This window comes from Nasonia vitripennis, chromosome 2, assembly GCF_009193385.2.
Source record: "Nasonia vitripennis strain AsymCx chromosome 2, Nvit_psr_1.1, whole genome shotgun sequence".
In the NCBI taxonomy this organism is placed as follows: Eukaryota; Metazoa; Arthropoda; class Insecta; order Hymenoptera; family Pteromalidae; genus Nasonia; species Nasonia vitripennis.
This window is the reverse complement of record NC_045758.1, coordinates 15,469,268-15,483,373: the sequence shown is the minus strand read 5'-3', so window position 1 is coordinate 15,483,373 and position 14,106 is coordinate 15,469,268. Positions and strand designations below refer to the sequence as shown.

General features: G+C 50.8%; 1 protein-coding gene across 1 annotated transcript; it reads left to right on the top strand.

Annotated features, from left to right (window-relative positions):
- Nucleotides 1-1,714: 1,714 nt before the first annotated feature.
- On the top strand, nucleotides 1,715-14,052 carry LOC100679383. The gene is made up of 5 exons (XM_003425324.4): nucleotides 1,715-2,027; nucleotides 9,503-9,745; nucleotides 9,831-10,539; nucleotides 10,636-12,019; nucleotides 12,133-14,052. The coding sequence occupies exons 2-5, from the start codon at nucleotides 9,514-9,516 to the stop codon at nucleotides 12,517-12,519; spliced, it is 2,712 nt and encodes a 903-aa protein (XP_003425372.1). The 5' UTR covers nucleotides 1,715-2,027; nucleotides 9,503-9,513; the 3' UTR covers nucleotides 12,520-14,052.
- Nucleotides 14,053-14,106: the final 54 nt, after the last annotated feature.

Genomic DNA, 14,106 nt, shown 5'->3' with positions numbered 1-14,106 from the left:
TGATATCCCGTGCTCTATACTCTCGTCTCGTTACGACGCTGCGAAAATCTCTCTCTCTCTCTCTCTCTCTCTCTCTCTCTCACTCTCCGGCGGGTGCAAAACCGCATCGGGGAATCGATAGAATTCACTCCTGCCGTAGATTCCGGGAAGACTGCCGCAGAGCGCCTCACCCCCTGATGCTGCGCGCGCAAGAACTTGATTGCGTATTGCCCAATTAAGCAAAAATCGGAGGGGCAAAAACGCGCCTCGAGAGCGGAAAAAAAATGCTCGGACAAAGCGAGCGCAATAAGCGCTGTGCCAGGACTTCGAGGGAGTAGGTATTGAATCGCCCGGCGCCGGCTCGCGCGCTGCAGCGCAATAAAACCTTAGAATGCGAAATCGCAAAGTATACTACTGTTGTTTTACGGCGGCAAAGGGAGAGAGAGAGCGCGCAGCGACTTCTTCCCTTGGCGCTCCTTTTGCTTCTGTTCTCTTTAGCGTGTTTTCTCGGCTTCTTTATCCCTCTCTTTCCTCGCCACTACACTCCGCCGGTCCAGCATCGAGTTGCCTTTATCTTTTTGCCAGGTTATAGCACGAGAGGGAGACGCGCAGACCGTTGAACCTTTGAGCTTCTTCATCTCGACACCGGCCTGAGCTCTATACTGTGTATACTGGCGCGTGACCAGCTGCTCGCGTCAAGGGCGTATTTATATTTATGCATAAACAAGTTTAATCGCCGCGGTTTGTTGCGCTAATCAGTCGCCGGCTGTTTTGACAAGAACTGACTTTCGCAACGATTCGATAAAACTTTAACGTTTAGACGAATAATTATTAATTTATTCGCGTCAGAAGAAGCTCAGAGCTATCCTCTTTCTTACGCAGACGAGTGCGTGTATTTATAGTTCAGTGCACTCACAACCTTTCAACTTCGGAATCTTAAAATACAATGGAAGAAAAACATTTGCTCGCCGCGGAGGCGCCAGTTAACGCGGGACGGACCTTGCAAAAACAAAATTTATACACGGCCTCGGACATAATAGTCTATCGACAATTAAGCAAAGAGAAAATTCGAAAAAGACACGTATCGGTCGGAATGCGATATGCGATGAATTACGCGAGCGTCTAAACAGTGTCATTTGAAAATACAAACAACCATTTTATTTCCGAGCGACCCCACAAGCTCCTCTACTATACCCATCCGCCGCAAATACACCGTTATACGGCGTTATACGGATAATTGGTAATTTCCAATCCAAGCCCACAGCACGAAACGTCATATATCTCGTCCACGTAATCAAGCTAAGGACGAGCTTGCACGCATGTCCCCGGTGTATACGGCAATTTTCCACAAACCTGCATCCATTTAATCACACTAAGAAAAAAATAATGAAACATTGTGCGTATAACCGATAAGCCCGTGCCCCGTAATATACAGCCCTGCAGAAAGTCCAGCGGCACGCAGCCGCACACGAAAATCGGATTAATTATTAATATCCGTAAGTGCACGGGCAACGCATCCGCCCCCAACTTCATCCCCACTATGCCTATCCCTCGGTGCATTCGCCGCAGCTCGTCATGTAGATGTACGAGAGCGGCTACCCTAGGCGCGCCGCTTCCCCCTCCAAAGGGCCGGCGGTTTGTGTAGGCCGGAGAGAGAGAGAGAGAGAGAGAGAGAGAGAGAGAGAGAGAGAGAGAGAGAGAGAGAGAGAGAGAGAGAGAGCGGAGCAAGCGGCCACCGCCGCCAGTCAGTTCTGCGAGAGAAGCGCAAGCGTGTAGACGTATATTCGGTCGGGTCCGGGTTTTCTATATTCGTACCCATCATCGCCTTATACTCTGTTTATACCGATTTTCGCGTGGATACAGCCGAGATCGCTTCGATTCGTGCAAGCGTTTTCTTACACATCTCAACTTTTCTCGACATCGTAATCGACGACTTTCGCGAAATTGTTGTGGAGTTTCTGCGATTCTAAATCAGTGACAACGATTCGTGCCCGAGAAGACCAATCGGAGGAGCAGATTCGCTTTCGGAACATGCTGTGAGACTCACTGTAAGTCGTAGTCATTTGTGTTTGTTCGCGGTATTCTTCACGCACACTGTGCTCCGATATGTTTTTGGCAAAAGTATACGTTGCTCACTCTGGTACTTTTGGCAGAACTTGTTTTTTTTTAAACAACAATCGGCGACTTATGCGCGGTTTGGATTTTTTTTAGATTCGATTGTACGAAGCGGCCGCGCAGCGCGATTCTCGTTTGGAGCAAAACGGAGCACAGTCAGTGTTTACAAGCGACTATTTACTTCGGCTCGGTATGACCCCTGGGGAAAACGACGAAAACATCCGTATAGTTCTATCAAATTATTTTTTAAATTCGTACGCGTTTCCGTGTCCCTCGAACTTTATACGGAATTCTAAGCGAAATATTATTTGCATCCAACGATTTACAAATTGACAATAGTTAAACAAAGAATAAGGCTGGACTGCGTTTGTGCTAAATAATTTCGAGTGCTACAACGGCCCCGGAGTTTTACAGCACCTTCCCGGGACCACCGAAATCGCACCGTGTACATAAAAACCATAAGACGCCGCGCCGTAAACTCACTGCGACCGCGGGTACGACAAAAAAAGTAGCGGCAAAAAAAAGCTCTCGCTCGGCAGAAGAGAGCATCTCTCGAGAATATTATCGGCCGGCAATTAAAAGCAGCCGTGAGCATACGCCGTCCGGCTGGCAAACTTATGCTCGTTCGTCGGCGGCCGGGCTTTATTGCCGGGTGCTCTCCTCCCCTGAAATCCGAGGCTCGCCGTTTACCGCTTTATTACCGCCGGCTGTCCGTCTATTGTCTTAGCAGCTCGGAGCGAGGGGAAATTATACCTGACGCGTCGTCCTTGTGTCCTTGTGCGCATATTATATATTATATGCCTGCATCCTTGGGTAGATGCAGCAGCGTAGAGAGAGAGAGAGAGAGAGAGAGAGAGGCTGTGCCGTGCAGTCGTCGCAGAGTCGAAAGATGGAATTACGACCCCTGCAGGGTGAGAGCTCCTTGGTTTTTACGGATTTATATGCGACGTCGACACTTTCGACGCGCGAAACTTTTACGGTCGCTGCGGCCTCTCTCTATTATGCTCGTCTCAACTTATATACATAGGTATACATCGGGCAAACGAGACGTGCTGTATCTCCTGGCGCATGTAAACTTTTCGCTCGTTTCGAGGGATCGGAAAACTCGACGATTTTACGCGCGTATCTCGATTGTCCGAGCGCACATGTGACGCGTGGAAAATCTTGCGGAGGCCGAGATGTACATAGGGATCGCCGTAAGCTCTTAATCCCGCAGTCGAGGAAGGAAGTGCGCTTTGAAATCTCCGGTCGTAAAATTTCGCTTTGTGAAATTCCGAGATGCCCCAGGGAAAATTTCTGTTATTCGCTTCGACGGTCTTACGCGCTCTCCTTTGTTCGTCTGCGACTTATTTGTTCTCTCCGCGCACTTTTATCGCCGCCTTTCCAACGGTCGAATCACGGCCGCCGTTGCGGACTTTCTAGACGCTCTGCGTATGTTTACGAAAATGACTTTCAGATCTGCGAACGTGAAAAATTTCACGGCCCAATTAGCGGCGAAACCGGCGGACATTAGTTCTTTCGGAGAGGGAGTTTTCGAAAAAAGGGCCCCTCCCGCTGTAGCAGCAGCAGCGCATCGGAGTGCAACTCGCTGCGCCGGGCGAGAGAAAGGACGAGAGATGCTGCGCTCCTCCCGTTCACCCGCGAGGGGGGTAAAAAAGGAAGAAAATCGCAAGAAGCGGCGCGACGAGAACGGCAATCGGCCAACGAACTCAGGCTGTCAACAGGGCCGTCGTCTGCGGGACTTTCTCGGGGGCGCATGTGACCAGATTTTTCGAGCGATTATCTATGCTCTGCTTGGTCCAGCGAGAAACGTGCCCGGAATATGACACTGCGCTTCGTTAAAAACAACAGCGCCCGATCCCAATCGCCGGTAAATATGCGCCCTTTTGTCTTTTTTTCCAGGGGGCTGTTGCGCGCGAGGCAAATGTCTTCACGTATATCGTTATACAAAGGCATCGGGAATTTCAAACTGAAAAATGCCGGGAATAGCTCCGCGCGCGCGATTAATCGGCTCGGAAAATCAAATCCTCGACACGTGCTTCCTCCCGGCAATTAAGAATCCGTCCTACTTCTATGCGAGATTTCAGAAGCGAAAATTCTCCAACAATACGCTCGTTACGCAGCCGAAGCGTCCTTCTCCGGCCCTTTGTTCCGACTCGGGAAAGCCAAGAGGAACTTGCCGAAAAGCCATGGCCAAGGACAACTCTGCCGAGTCACCCTTTTCCGCGCGCCCGCGCGAAATCGCCGTGGAACCTTGTGTGTATAGAGGAAGCGGAACGAAATTCGCCGAGGTTCCTTGTGTATACACACAGCAAGAGAGAGAGAGAGAGAGAGGGGGGGGGGAGCCAGGTCAAGAAAGAGCAGCTTAGAATCGAAAAAGGCCTTACAGCGCTGTACGCATAGATGCGGGTCTTCCCTCCCACCTGAGGCTCCGAGAGCGTAGATGAGCCTTTGTGCAGCGTATACCTGCTCGAGGCCGGCTATGGGAATATTCGTAACCTGCGTGAAGGGCCCGCGCGCGTGAAGCGAGCGCGGAAGACCGAAAAAGCGAGAGTTCGTCGCTGCAGATGTCGATTGTTCCCAGGGCTTCTTCGATCGCGCAGGTTCCCAGAGACTCCCACGCTTCTCTCCCTTGCGCGCGCGCGCGTAAGTATAGCTTCGATGTCGTCTCCTTCCACACCGGGGGACCTTTTTCACCGGCCGGGCTTTTCCTTTCAGCTCTCGCCTTAATGCATTATGCTCTTTTTCTACGAGTTTCTGCCTTTCTCAAGGGACCTTGCGCGTAGCGTTTCGGAGCTTATTCGCTCATTGTGCAGGTGAAGGTGCTCCGTAGTCTTTGCATATATTTCAGGAATACGTAATGAGCGGGCGGAAGTGCCTCTGGATGCGAAACTCGATACGCCTCTGTGTACGAACGGCCGAGATTTTGCAGTTTCGACGCGCGAAAATAAAGCAGTTGAACTCTCCATGCTCACTTTTGTATAACAGTGCGCACACGTACGTGACGGCTCCGGCTCATGAAAAATTAATGCGCCCTCCTTCAATTACAGGAGGATAAAACGAGTCATAAACTCGTGCGTGTGTAAACACTCGGAATACATTTGGAGAATAGATTCTAATTCCACCTGGCTCGCGCATAATTTCCTTCCGCCTCTGCTTTTCTTATATACATTAAAATTCCTCCTCTTAACACGGCGCTGTAATCACGCGGCGTGACTTGGTATATTCAATCTTCACACCTGCGCGCATTTTTCCGTTTGGAAAAATCCTTACACATCACGCGTCCATAAATTGGCGAAACATCCCATTCAAAAATCGGCGAGAAAAATGTGTGTCACGCGTGCAGACACTCTCGCTCGATCTTTCGCTCTTTTACATACATACGCGCAGACGGACAGATCGCTGAAAGCCGCAGTGAAAGTAAAAACGCCGATATCGTCCTCGAGCGATACACACGCTGACACACATTTCGCGCGAGCGTCTCTCTCTCTCTCTCTCTCTCTCTCTCTCTCTCTCTCTCTCTCTCTCTCTCAGAGAAGCAGCAGCGCAGAAAAAGGCTATGTAATTACAAGAGCTGCGAGTCGAGCCGCGCGAAAAATGACGACTCCGCCGAGGACGCGCGCTTCGGTTTTCCACGTCTGCAGCGCGCATAATAACGGAGCAGGTATATAGGAAAGTTTCGAAAAGCGGGGGGGTCAAAAGGACGCGCGAGGATTTTCAGCGCACTTTCGATTTCAGAAAGTGGATTACAAGTATCGAGTGCCGACAATACGGGATCTGAGCGAACGCTTTACGTAACGCGTCGCTGTGTAGCAGAGGTCGAATATATTAATTTCGATGAAAGCGCAGATTTTAGCGAGAGCGACCGTTAATCGAACGGTATCGAGATTTTATCGTCCTTTTCTCTCTCGCGCGCGCTCTTAGGTCAGCTGTAATCCTCGGCCAGTATACGGTATAAATTTTCGGATCTACGATTTTCGTACGCATAAATATCTCCCGAAAAACGTTGAAACCATAAATCCACGGTTCAACGACGCTTTTTTTCGCCATCCTTGCGTATTTACGCATGCATAGACGAATGCCCCTAAAAATTACGTAAATATCCCCCCTCGGAATATCCGTACATACATTATACGCGTATCTCGACCGACAATGCACTTTAATTCGAGCGAAATCCGAGCCCCGCAGTACAAGCGCGCAGGGAAAGTGTCTCGCACTCTAAGGAGAGGGAGAAAAAACTCGATCGCTCGGTCCCATAAATTTCATATTATCGCTGTGGGAAAAAAGTGGTCGCAGCTCCTCTCGAGGCAACGGGGAAAGAGGGCTTTAAAAATAGAAAGGCCAAAGAAGGAGGGCCCGTGTATACATACGTACACACACGAGCAGTAGTCCATATAAGACGGAAGGCGCAGGGCAGGGCTCTCCCATGCGGAAGAGGGTCTTCGGGGCAGCTGCAACGCGCGCTGCCACGTGTTGCTCCGCCGCGCGCTCGCACGCGTCTGCCTTTTTTCTCACCCCTGCGCACGAGCGAACACCTTTACTCGTGAGTACTATACACATTATAAAGGCCTGTGGCTTGGAGTGGCGCCGGTAGCCCTAGTTCCTCCTTTATTTTTGACACCGTGCGACTTTTCTCCCACGCGAGTAGCCGGCGCAGCACGTGTTGTCGGTCCTTCCGACGAGGTCTGTCCTGTTCTGGTATAAGAAGCGAGGGAACAAATTTCGACGCTTCGATGCACCGCCTGCGCACACGAGGATGTGGAAACTTATCGCGATGGCTTCTTGATGGCTTTTTAATGTTGCCTCTTGTACATACGTTGGAATAATCGGGACTTTTAATTCCTCCTCTTCCGAGGATTTGAATGAATGTTTGAATTAATTACGGAGGTTTAAACATTTATTCAAACGCTCCGTGTTTTGAAAACGATCCAAACAACGGTTACGATTTCCTTCAGCAACTTTTCAATCCACGATAAATCACGCGAGCGTCTTCGTCCTCGTTCCTTCTCCCTTCGTGTAGCGAGTGCAGGTTATATTGAATAAATTACGAATAATTACCATCCGAGCGCTCTCGCGAAAACAAAGCAAAAAGCTAATTGCGAAAATAGCGTATACGTATACGCGCGCGCGCGCGCAATAATTGACGACGTACACCAAGCTTTTGTCGGCGAGCAGAAAATTTACAAGGGTCGCTCTCGCGCGCAAAACCGCAAGGCAGCTCTACTCCATTCTCTCCCGCGTGCGTGCGCTGCATATACGGACATGGCGTACGTGGGCCGCACTCGATTTTTCCCCGGCCCACCCTTTTCTCTCAGTCTTATACTCTCGCGCCGGCATGTTTATGCACGCGCGAACTGTGTGCATGTCCGTATAGGCTCGCGCTCGAGATCCGGCGATTTTTGCGCGGGGGAAAAAATTTACGACTACAACGCGCGAGAATTATTGCGCTGAAAATTGAAAAATCCGCTGACGTTTATTATCATACGCGAGCGCGATGCTTTTTCCGTCGCCGGATTCTTCCTGCGTGCGCTTTAACGACATCCGGTCGTACATAATTTTCCCCGTTTTTCGCGCCCGCTTACGCGCACAAATACGTGGTTGCGCGGATGACGCGGGCCGTAGACTTGCGAAACTATACTGCCGGATCTCTTTGAATACAATCGAGTGCAGCCTCCGCGCTTTATTGCCGCGGCGTGTAATTGTTCTTTGAAACGGAGTCGATGCGCAGTCTCGGGACGCTTGTTTTGCGAAGTGCAGTAATATAGTCGCTCCACATTCTCTCGAATCGTATACGAGTTCAGTTGAGAGAGCCGTCGTAAATAAATCATCGTAGCAAAAGACAGCTGGCCGCGGCGCCTCGATAAGCAAAATATAAGCCGCGTGAAAACACCTACGGGAAGAACCGCGCCGATTTTCTCGAGCGCGCTCGCGGAGAACAGGTTATACTTGCGCGTTGGCCAGGCCATAAATCAGAATTACGGGGGGATTTCTTAATGCGCCGAAGAAGGCGCGACGACCGCGCTGGACCTGCGTTGATGCAGTTGCACCACTTTTTCGATGTATACAAGCCGGCGTTTCGTCATCGGCCTCGTATCTCCCTCTCTCGTTCTCCTTTATTTCTCTCTCTTTCTCTCTCCTTCTCGTCGTATACGTACGTCGCTGAAGTGGGTACCGGCTTCCATTCATTCATCTCCGCGCTGAAAGGAGACAAGGCGCGATTGCGCGGATCTGCGAGGACAAAAAGATAATTGTGCTACCGGCTTTTTTTCTCCCCTGCATCCGTTGCGAAACGTGTAATTATGCCTCTCTTTGTACGAAAGTTCGAGCTTATTTCCTCGTCGGTGCATGCATTTTTTTCGAAAAACTCAGCGGCCCGCGTTCTCTCTCGATGTAATAAAACGAGCGATGGATCCGCGAAGGTCTTTACGAGTTGCGATTCGCGATAGTTTGATGATTTTTTTCCGCCCGGAGCACATCGGCCCCCCCGACACGAGCGAGTGCGACGATCGCCGAGAGTCGTAAAAGCCCGAGTATAGGTATATATGCGGGAAGGAGGCTGCCCTTGCTCGACCGGATGATCGAGAAAGCAAAAGAAAGACGCGAAGCTGCAGAGAGAGAGAGAGAGAGAGAGAGAGAGACACGGGGAAGGGCAAATCGATTTATTTATAACGTTATTAGCGCGCGCCGTATTTATAGACGCGTCGACCTGCTGCGCAGATATCGTCTGATGCCCGTTAAACTTGTAATAGTTTTGCTACATTATACCCCTGAAATTTCTTTCCTTGTATACCATTTCGACTAATAGGGGATAACAATTACGGCTCTCTTTTCGAAACGAGCCAGCTACTCGCGTCCCCGCATTAAAATCACATTTGCCGCGCGAACATTTCCCCGCTCGACCACATACCAGGGCTGTATTTACGCGAACCGCCGCCATTATGCAGTCGGGAGCAATCTTTTGAACAATCGCGAAGTTTTACACCTTAGCGATGCTTAGACTTCAAGGCGAGAGAGTCGAGAGCAACGGCGAGCATAAAAGAGCCGAGATTTGCGTTTCCGCCGGCATCTCTTCCTTTTTCCAGCCTCCGGCGGCGGCGCAGCCACTGTCTTCTCGCTGCTCGTTTTTGCAGCAGCTCCGAGAAGCGGCTTCTATATTTACCGCGCGAGCGCGTCCGCTCGAATTAACCTCTGAATTTTCAATTATGTAACGGAGAGCGCGCGTCGCTACCTGCGCGCAGGCAGGTGCTCCGCGCCATCAGTCGCCCGCGTTCGATTAGTCCGCTCGGCCGTTACGCGAGTGGGGCGGAAATGCGTCGGGGCGAAAAAGCCGCGATAATTGTATGTCAAGGAAGCAGAAGGAGAGCGTCGAATTATGTGACTAACGCGAGCCCTCGCTTTTTCTTTGCAGAGCGGAGAAACATGCGTCTCTTCAAGCGACGGTCGCTCGACCAGAGCCCTGAGCTCGTTTCGGCCACGTCGATCAGCCAGGACAGCCAGCAGCAGATGGAGAGAGCCGTCACCATAGCCACGACCGAGGAAGCCGTGAAAACCGCGACGCTCACCGTACTAGTCACCCCGAAGAGGATGAAAGACGAGGCCAAGAGCGCTAAGAAGCAGCAGAGCAGCACGTCCAGCTTTTCCGCCGGCAAGAGTAAGTTTCTGGGAAATGCTTTCTCGCCGCCTACACAGGTGAAAGTTAACGAGCAGGACACTAATTCGCCTATTCTCTCCAACAGGCCTTTCCTCCTGGAGCAAAAAGGTCGGCCAGAAATGGGATCAGCTGAGGCGGGCCGACAGCTCGGAGATACTCTCGGTGTCCGGTAGACGTCGGCGCTGGAGTCCGCACAGAAAGAGCTGCGCCGATCCCCTGGACGAGGCCAAGAAGAGCACCGCCGAGCCGACGCCCTCGTCCTCGCCCGAGTTCACCAAGCCGAAGCGCATCAGCCGCGTCGAGTCCCTGCGCAATCTCTTCAAGTCCTCGACCTCGGAGCGCTCGTCGAGCATGAGCAACAAGTCCTCGGCCATCAAAGAGGAGGACGAGTCGAGCTACCGAATGGAGAAGTCGCTGAGTGAGGGCGCGCTCAAGCACAGGCCCTCGCCGGCCGGCGGCGACATCGACGAGCTCGCCAACAAGCGCTGGCAGATCAGTCGCAGCATCCACGACCTGGAGCAGAAGAGCCGCATGCTCGACTACTTCCTCATGAACCAGGCGGCGCTGAAGACCAGCGAGGGCAAGGCCCTGGCCAAACGCACACTCCAGGAGACCACGGCGGCGCACAGACTCATGCCCACCTCGGGGCTCATGCAACACAGACAGAGGAGGGACAGCGCAGACTCGGAGGAGGACCTCAACAGCAGCAACGCGTCCTCGAGCTCCCGCGAGTCCGCCGTCGAGAACGTCAAGCGGAACTTGTTCAACGTTAGAAGCGGCGTCAACGAAGACAGGTGAGTCACTCCCTCTTTTCTATCCTATACCATTCGCGGCGAAGCGTTTGGAATTAAAATTACGGAAGCTAACGGATTCTCCCTTGGGCTCTTCAGATGCGAACCCATGAAGACGTCCGTAATCAGCGACATCGAGAACCTGATGAGCTGCCTCAAGCTGACCGGCGACGAGAGCGGCTACGATTCGGACAGCACGCGAGCCGGCGCCGACTCGCCGGACAGCGAAAAGTCCGTCGGCGCACCCCTCTTCAAACCTCGAAATTTCTCCCTGGCCGACTACCCGGGAATCGACCTCTCCTTGCCCTTCAGCACTCCGAAGAAGCTGCAGCGGCAGCAGACCCTCTCCGAGGAGAACATGACCGCCGAGGACGAGAAGTCTCTGAGCCAGGAGGAGTTCGACGAGCAGGAGACGACCCTCCTGGCCAACGGCGACAGCCTCAACGAGTCCACCAGGACCGATACGACCCTCCTCATGTCCGAGCACGACGAGTGCGACGACGAGTTCGCCGAGATCAAGCTCAAGCCCAGCAGCTCGAATCTGACGTCGGCCGACTCCGGGGTAGTGCTCGACGTTCTGGGCCCCAACAGCGCGCAGTACCGCACCCCCGTGAAGAAGCGGCCAGAGGCAGCCCCGCGCACCGCGCACAAGAGCAACAAGCTCGGCAGCCTGCAGAAGAGCCTCAAGCCCGTGCAGCGCAAGCACTCGAACGTCAGCGTGCTCAACCTGCTGGACAACGCAGCCTCGCCGTGCCAAGACTCGCCGCCCGCGAGCAAGGCCGTCTCTGCCCTGAACACCAAGAGTCAGCTGCAGTACTTCAACCCGAAGCGCGCGCACTCGGCTCTCGAGATCGAGGCCCTCGAGGCCCCCAAGTTCAAGCGGCCCGAGCTCAATATGACGCCGCAGCCTCTGCCCAGGACGAGCGCCTCAACCCTCTCGGCTACCACCAAGACGCCGCTGATCCGCCGCGAGCTGAAAACCATGAAACTGCAGGTCGAGCGATGCGGAAGCCTCGGCATTTCCGTACAGCGCTGCGACGCCGTCCGACCCTACTTCGTCATCTCCGAGATGGAGCCGCAGGGTGACGCCCGCAAGTCCAAGATGTTCCGCGTCGGCGACGAGATCGTGCGCGTCTCGGGCCGCCGACTCCGAGGCATGTCCCTGGCCGAGGCGAAGAACGCCCTGAAGAACTGCGTCGGCAGCGTCGAGCTACAGATCGCCCGCGAACCCAACTTCTTCTTCGGCGGCGAACTCGGCGACACCTGGGGCTGCGAGGAGGAGGTCATGGTGCGCTCCAAGAGCGACTCCGACGTCTGGGGTCCCATCGCCAAGGAGCGCGAAGAAGAGGAGCAGCACCGGTTCCAGCAAGCCGAGGCGAAAACCTGCGAAATCATCGGCGCCGTAACCAAGGACGGACGCACAGTCTCTGCCCAGGACATGGAATGCGAGGAGCAGAAAGTCACAGGGATGAAGAAGTTTCAGGTTGGTACTCGTGCTCGTCGGAGCAGCAAAAGCTTCGCCTATCATCTGCACAAAACTATTTTTTGCCGATCGACGAATGATTTGACTAACGATCTTTTTACCTTGAATTGCAGATCCGTAAACGAAGCTCAACAATAGCCACCGGCTCGCGACGAGCCACCAGCCTGTCCATGGACCTGCTGACAGTGACCCTCGAGAAGGGCGGTCCCAAGCGTCTGGGCTTCACCATTGTTGGAGGAGCGGACAGCAACAAGGGCAGGATGGGCATTTTCATCAAGGATATTATGGCGTACGGCCAGGCGGCCGAGCAGGGCGTCCTCAAGGTCGAGGACGAGATCCTCGCGGTCAACGGAGTGCCGCTCGACGGCATGACTCACGCCAGAGCACTCCAGATCTTCAAGACCGCGAAGAAGGGCAAGCTCGTGCTTCACATCGGCAGGCGCGACCCGTCGCACAAACGCGGCTTGACCATCGGGACACAGTCTTCGACTCAACACTGATTTTCCTTCGATTCTCGTCCGCTTACGACGACCTTAGTTTATAGCAAGCGTACATGGCTTTAAATCGATCGCCCATCGATGCAGGCGAATCTGACCATAAATTGTATTTGTTTGTTTGCGAGCGCGCTATATCGAATATCGTTTGTATACTTAAATGCTTCACAGCTTCGTATTTATGTTACGTCGTGATGATCTCGTTCTATTAAATGGTACAATTAATTATGCCGATTGTAATTTTTGCGTTCGTATATTGTAAATTCGCGGAGAACGGAATAGAGAAAGCGTATTTATTCTTTAGTTTCTTTTTTTTTGTACGTGATTAATTTTAAGATATTACCGAAGTTACACGAATGTATAAATAACATTTATTTAATGGTTTAGTGTCAGCGAATTTAATTTGCCAAGTTTTTGTTTGTACGTAATGATGCCGAAGTTGTGATACTCACTAAGCGTAATAGCGTTTATAGTACTCGCGCGTGACTATAAATTGAAATTGTAACGAAAGGCTCCCGGTTAATCTGATAGTTCTTGGATAGTTATTTGGATTCTTTTTATAAAAGCTATATTTTTTGCCATTAGCGTAATTTTTTTCTCTAAAGGAATATTGTATTGACATTGTTCTCTGATGGGCTATTTGGATTTGTCTGATTATCGGATTTTTCCGCGAACTTTCGAAAGCGTCAAAAGCCAACGATCGAATATACGTCAGTCAATTTGTAAGGAAAAACGTAAGCTACACAAGCATCTCTATTTTCAGCATTTCAATGAATCGTATAATTTATATATGTTAGAAGCGAATAATTCAAAGATGTTTGATTTCTGAGAAGTTAAACATTATATACACGTTAAGTGTAATGTAGAAATTCACATTAGTTTTCAAACTTCACCTATAAAGCGTTAGTTTGAGTTTCAGTTCGAGTAAAATAATGAATCAAGAGCAAATCATGCTTTTCAAAGTTTATCTTTACTACGTTATTCTTCAAAGAATCGAAAATAGAGATGTTTTTGTGGGTTTGTTGTTCTTTTCCAGTTACATCGTGTAAAGCTATATTTGATGTAATTAATATATTCGTTAGAAGATAAATTGGTCAAAATCTGTTAGACACGTGCTAACAGAAAATCAGATTTGGCTGTCGCTGCGTAAACTTGGAAATATACTTTTCCCCGTTTGGCACATGTTCTTTAACATGTTTTTAGCTTTAACGGGGAGGTATAATGCGGAAAGTTCATGATGAGTTCAGATATTAGACTAACTTTTTTGCTTGTGTGTTTTTTTTTTTTGAGTACGTCGCGAGTTACTCATCATGATCATATATTTAGAGGATTATTTAATTTTTCAATGTAGCGTGTAATAAAGTCGGTACGATGTGTGTAAAGCGTATTTTTAAGATCCTCGAGACTGACATTACAAATGTCTACCTGATAAAGTGCTGTGATACAAAATGTAGTCACAATAGCCAATATTCGAAGCAAACAAATGAAACGATGTATAAATGTAAAATAAATCAACTCGAATTCATTGAATAGCATAAATCATATGTAAATCATTCAATCCTCCTTACAGTTTCTTATACTGACCCAAACCCA